This window comes from Hevea brasiliensis, chromosome 11 (assembly GCF_030052815.1).
Source record: "Hevea brasiliensis isolate MT/VB/25A 57/8 chromosome 11, ASM3005281v1, whole genome shotgun sequence".
Classification (NCBI taxonomy): Eukaryota; Viridiplantae; Streptophyta; class Magnoliopsida; order Malpighiales; family Euphorbiaceae; genus Hevea; species Hevea brasiliensis.
Genome location: NC_079503.1, coordinates 94,405,609 through 94,411,889, shown reverse-complemented (window position 1 = coordinate 94,411,889; position 6,281 = coordinate 94,405,609). Strand labels below are relative to the sequence as shown.

The following is a 6,281-nucleotide window of genomic DNA, read 5'->3' as shown; positions in this document are numbered from 1 at the left end:
TCTATTATCAATTATTTTGTCCGAATTCTTTTTAAACATGGCAATTTGCATCCAGTCCACAGTTGGAGAAATCCCTGGTCAAAGTTTCCCTGTCCTCAGGACTCTGGAGAAGTCCGACCGGAAAATGGTCTGTCCTGGACTGAAGAATCAAAGCCAGCCAGTCAAATTCCGTCCTCAACCGGTAATCCTCTTACTACCAGCATTTCTCTTCCATTTGCATTCATAATGAAGCCTCTACCTCACCTGAATTTGTCTCTTTCATCTATTTTAAGAGCAACATTGAACTTAAAAAGAAAGGAGACAACTGGAATGCAAATTCAAAACCCTCCTTTGACGGAGGATTTCTGAAAATCCCAAACAGACTTGGTTGGGTCTAAAAATATATTGGCACAAACTTAAAAATCACGCAGAATTCAATATAATTACAATCACAGTTAAAATGTGATAAGACTGTTTTATATCTATCCACTTGTATATCTGTATCTCTTATGCAATCGCATAAACACACAATATACAAAAGAGAAGAAAAATGGAGATAAGATTTATATGGTTCGACCTTAAGGCCTCGTCCATTGCAAGATTGACAACATGTTTGATCCAAAGAATTTACATACGTGACCTTTCTCCGTCAAAAATCCTACTAGAATTTCATCGACCTTCAATCATAGTAATTGTGCAATCATTTATAGAACACAATTCTCCTCTAGTTATTAAAGATTCTTGCCCACTTTGAGTTCGGAAAACAAATGCTGGTTTTTTAGGAGAAGGAAGACTTGTTTCATTGCCTAACATGAACACAACTTCAAGCATGGTTGGCCGATCAATTGGGTGTTCTGAATGCATAGAAGTCCAATCTGAATGCATCTCAAAATTTCTTCACAAGGGTATGAATGTTCCAACAATGAATAATCAACTATGTCCAAGCCTTTTCCTTCCCTCCATAGCTTCCAAACCTGAAACATAGTTGAGGAAATCGTTTACTACTTTAGTAGTGAATCTAATAGGAAATTAATCTTAAGAAAGATATGTCTATCAACTTACGTTCCCTATCAAATTCAGAGAAGGGCTTTCTTTGTCATACTCGGTGTTTTTCTTGCCACTTATGATCTCTAGCATTAAGACACCATAGCTGAAGACATCAGATTTTACAGAATATAGACCATCCATTGCATATTTCGGAGACATATAGCCACTACAAGTAGATAAAAAGAAACAATTTATTGGTGGTTTGTGACCTTTTAATGTTTCCAAGTAGGGAGATGGTGTTGGAGTTAAGTAACTTACTATGTTCCAACCACTTGCTTTGTAATGGCTTCAATTTGATGTTCCTTGAACAATTTAGCCAACCCAAAGTCTGAAATTTTTGGCTCCATTGAAGCATCTAATAGAATATTGCTTGCTTTCAAATCCCTATGGATGATTTTTAATCTTGAATCTTGATGTAGATATAAAACTCCTCGAGCTACCCCAAAAATAATTTCAAAACGCTTTTTCCAGTCCAATAGTTGCTTCCTTGACTTTTCTATAGTCAATTTGAGTTTTGGAGATCCTTAGATTACAGGAATTATGGAAAGAAGTGCAAATTAAAGATGGGTGAAAGCAAATAGAAGGAGAGCCATACCAAAGATGAAGTAGTCCAAGCTTTTGTTTGGTAAATATTCATAGATTAGCATCTTATCTTCTTTATGAATGCAACAACCAAAAAGCCTGACAAGGTTTCTGTGCTGGAGTTTTGATATCAACTGTACTTCATTCATGAATTCTTTTATCCCCTGTCCTGACTGTTTAGATAATCTTTTCACTGCTATTTCTTGTCCATTTGATAGTTGACCCTGAAAGTACATTTCTAGACTTATTTCACAGACGTGCTACCATGGCCGCATATATCACACTACAGTACTAAAATTGTGACTTGCCAAATATTCACATTAAATTTTATGAAGGAGTTGACAATTTTACTTTTCATGGGATACTACCTTATACACTGAGCCAAAACCACCTTCTCCAAGTTTGTTGGAAAAATTGTCAGTTGCTTCAACTATTGTGTCTATATCGAAGAAAGGTAAATGTGGATCACTTCCAGATCTGTCAAGCTCCTTTTCCCTTGGATGATCATCTGGGAGAGTACTCGAACTACAGATAAACATTTCATGTTGCCCATTTTGTGCTGTATGTAGAACGAAAACGGATAATTAGAGATGAGATTTACTAGCATTGTTGTCCATTTTGGGTTAGTCGATGTCCTAATGCTAAGTTTTTCCTTGGCTATTTTTCTATTAATAAAATGAATTGCTTACAAAAGAAAAAAAAAAGGAGAAAAAAAAAAAGAAAGAAGAAGAAGCTGAACATGTGTCAACTAGGTCTCAGTTTTAAACTAATTAGAATTGGATATAATAATCTTTTATATCCATTCTTTTAGTTTCTTGACAACCAAATCTAGGAAATAGTTTCTATACTTTTTGTCATCAAGCATTTTGAATTGACAAATTGTAGTTTAACGATTATTAAAGTGAAAAATAACAAGGAAATAGGAAACTATCTGAAAGGAATTTAATTATTTTCTTACATAATCTCCTCTGCCTCCTCACCAAGCAGTATGAGAAAAGAACAAGAGAGGAAACTGCTGTAGCTACGGACAGTATCATAATTACCAATATCCCTTTCCTTGCAAGAAGGTCCTTGCGCTTATTTGCATATTGAGCTGAAAAGGGAAGACCAGAAAAAGAAACACTGCAACTATTAATATGATAGTCAACCATTCATCTAGAGTTAGCAGAAGAATAGATTTAAGCACATCATCAACAAAATAAATAGAAAAAAAGAACCCGAATTTCTAATGACAGTTCGCTTGAAGATACCTAACTCAAGTGCATCCACACGCACATATATACTTTGTCCACCTTCCGTAAATACTCTTGTATCTAGCAAATCACCATACCATGTCAAACATCCACTTCCTTCTGTCGTACCTAGACTTGCATATGCAGTGCATGAACAATTCCTCAAGCACTCATTTTTACAAGCTTTCATATCCAAATTTGCCAATACACGGGCAACTGAAGTATCCGGAGCCTTCACATTTGTCACCTCTACGAACCCTTCACCGTTTCTGCAGAGTGGCGTCTGATTCTTCCTAACGCACCCGCCTGACCCATCTTTCCGATGCCATTCTTGGGGTGATTTGGGCTGGTACCCTGGAAGACAAGTGCAGTCGAATTCACCATTGTGCCCAACACAGTTACCATAGGCTCCACATAATCCATAGCTGTCACACTGGTCCTTGGGCGCAGACGAGCACTGTTCCCATCGACCTTTGTTCTCATGCCATTTGGACAGTTGGAAAATGCCGGACTCATTCAGCACTGCTATTGTCAAGATTGAGCCATATGCAGTGTTCCACGAGAAGGAAATCTCATTCTCATTGTTCACATAGCTGTAGTTGAAGACAAATGCATGTTTCTGCATTAGAGGTATTCCAGACCAACTACTGCCATTCCAATGACCAAATCTAAATTTTGGAACATGACCCTCGTATATGAACCCTTGCGGATAACCTTCAGGGTTGATCCTAAGCGAGAATTTGCCAGTACCAGGATCATCTGAAGATTTCCAAGATGTTAGGAACCAGTTCAGACCTGTTCTTCTGTCTAGCCCGACTTTTAAGTTGGGAAGCTGGTAATTTGTCGGGTGTTCAAAGCTCTGCCATATGGCACTTCCGCCATGAAACAATACAAGATTTCCCGAATCTAAGAGTTGAGCTACACAATTGTTTGTTGGCAAAGCCGAAACGTTTATGAACCATAGGGGAGTCGTTTGGTTTCTGCTGTTAAGGACAAGGTTTCCGTGACTGGTGATTGAGAGGACACCAGATGTATCATTGATATGAGAATCCCGATTTGCGACCCAAACAACTGTTTTTTCGGAAATTTTGTTGTACCAAATTCCAAGATAACGGTTGCTCGATTTACCTGGACTGAAAAAACCAAGTGCAAAGGTTTCCCCTGTAGAAACTATAACGTCTCCATCTACAATGGGTTGGTTAAGGGTTATGGTGTCTAGTGAAGTGCAAAATTGATGAATAGAGACAATCAGCAATATAATGGGAAGCGTTTTCACATGATTCATAATTTGTATCTTGCAGGAAATACTTCTTGAATAGTGATAGAAATGAGGATGTTCCCAAGAATTATTGGAAAATATAGCAAATTGGAAGTTTAAAATTGATAATTAACAAAATCAAAGCATATGATTAAAATTGATACACGTAGCACAAATTTAGCAAATTTTTCTTGTAATTTGGCCTAATTAATGGAAAGAAACTAACTACACTTTTGATGATAGTTCCACTGATTAAGACAATCGCATGGTTATATTTGATAGAGCATAGTGCAATATATATAATTAATTATATAATGCAATCAAAGTTTTAATGTAATATAATTGTTATTACATTCCTGTGTTTGGTTGCAAAATAAAAATCTAAATAGTGTAACACAATAATAATTTTTAATTAATATTTACTTTATTTATAGTGTTAATAATAAGTATTAATGGTTGAAATGATTAGTAATCAAGTGGTAGTGGGGGTGGTGATGGTGACAATGATAATTAAATGGTGGTGGTGGCAAGGTGAAATAGCAGTGGTGGTAATGGCTAAGTGATGATAGAGATGATAGCGACTAAGTGATGATAATGGTGCTAGTGCTAGTGATTGGTAGTTGAGTGGTAGTGGTGGCTAAGTGGTAGTAGTGACAGTGACAACGATAGTTAGCTGGTGGTAGTGGCAAGATGAGATAGTAGTGGTGGTAGTGGCTAAGTGGTAGTATAAGTGATAGTAGCTAAGTGGCAATAATGGTGGTAGCGGTGATAGCGATGGTGGTAACAGAATGGTGGTGGTGGTAGTAGTGGTTGTGGTGGTGGTGGTGGTGGTGGTAGTAATGATGGGTGTGTAGTGGTAATGGTGGTGGCAGTATTGACAATATATATAAAAAAAAAAGATCAAAACAAGTAATCATGATTTTATTTAATTTTATATGTAATGATCATTATGTTACTTTTAGTATAATTGATTATATTATGTAATTATCATTCTATTATGTCAAATTCTTTTGTACCAAACAACATAATAAAAAATGCAATATAATCATAATTATATTATAACTTTGATTATATCATACCAAACATGACAGTGTAATTGCAGTAGATAGGATTTACCAATACATAAGGCATGAGACATGGAAGACCAGACACCAGTGCTTACTCTCAAATATGGGTTATTTTCACCACTTGTCCCTCAATTTGCTGATTGTATCAATGATGTCCAACTTTAATTTGTATAATAAATTTCCTTTTTTTTTTTTGCCTCATAATATAGAGTTTAATTAATAAAAAGAAGGGGTTATACAATAATAGGCCCATCAAAAGTAGTCCAATCTACAAAGCAACAAAGAGACTTAAAAGATAAGAGCCCAAGCCCCATCAGATAACTAAACCCTAATTAATCTATTCAAGTAACCCAAATGAAAATAGGTTGAACCACAAATTGAATGTTGCAACACCGTTTGGGGAAGAAACAGTGATCAAGTGGATCATAGGGGCAAAGCCCTTCTAAATCAAGGATAAGAAAACAATGACGATTCCTGAGGAAGTCCTAGCAAAACCATTGCCTAATCAATAAACTCACAAACGGCAAGATCAAACAATGCAAAAGAAAAGACATGAAGCACCAAAGAGAAGAAGATCGTGTAAGCCAGATCACCATTGCAGGTAAGGTCAACAGCTCATGGAGGGTGATGAGGCAGAGCTCAAAATGGCAATGAAAGCCTTGAGGGTCGGCTATGAAGGCGAACCCGACTAAGCACCCTTGAGATGTCATTATTCTAAAAATGTGTTCCTCTCCTAGAGCAAAAATATCACACATATAAAACAATCTCTTGCATGCAAGAAATCCAACCAAAGAAGCAAAACCCAACATACTAGACTAACAAGACGTCCTTGCTAATTAATAATGGTCTACCACCAAAAAATCCACTCAAAATCTTATTTATAAACAAAACCCCATCCCATCCGAAGGAGGAGAGGACACAACCTACGTATTGGACAGGGATGGAGGTTCTCTCGGCCCAAAGGGGGTAGAGGGAATCACTGAACAGCAATCACATAGAGGTCGGCCTCCTCAGATGAAAAAAGACGAAAGAGCAAAAAATGCAAAGAAAAAGCAATTAATTTGTGTAATAAAAATACCTTAATTTCAATTTTAGTGTATTAAAATCCGTGTAACT

The 6,281-nt window shown here is 36.6% G+C and overlaps 1 protein-coding gene across 1 annotated transcript; it reads right to left on the bottom strand.

The window, feature by feature from the left end:
* Positions 1 to 521: 521 nt before the first annotated feature.
* On the bottom strand, positions 522 to 4,180 carry LOC110664531 (G-type lectin S-receptor-like serine/threonine-protein kinase RKS1). The gene is given in 8 exon segments (XM_058130371.1): positions 522 to 836; positions 839 to 953; positions 1,042 to 1,192; positions 1,285 to 1,522; positions 1,622 to 1,832; positions 1,977 to 2,167; positions 2,567 to 2,701; positions 2,859 to 4,180. Coding segments are annotated over 8 exon segments (2,496 nt in total). The 5' UTR covers positions 4,126 to 4,180; the 3' UTR covers positions 522 to 648.
* Positions 4,181 to 6,281: the final 2,101 nt, after the last annotated feature.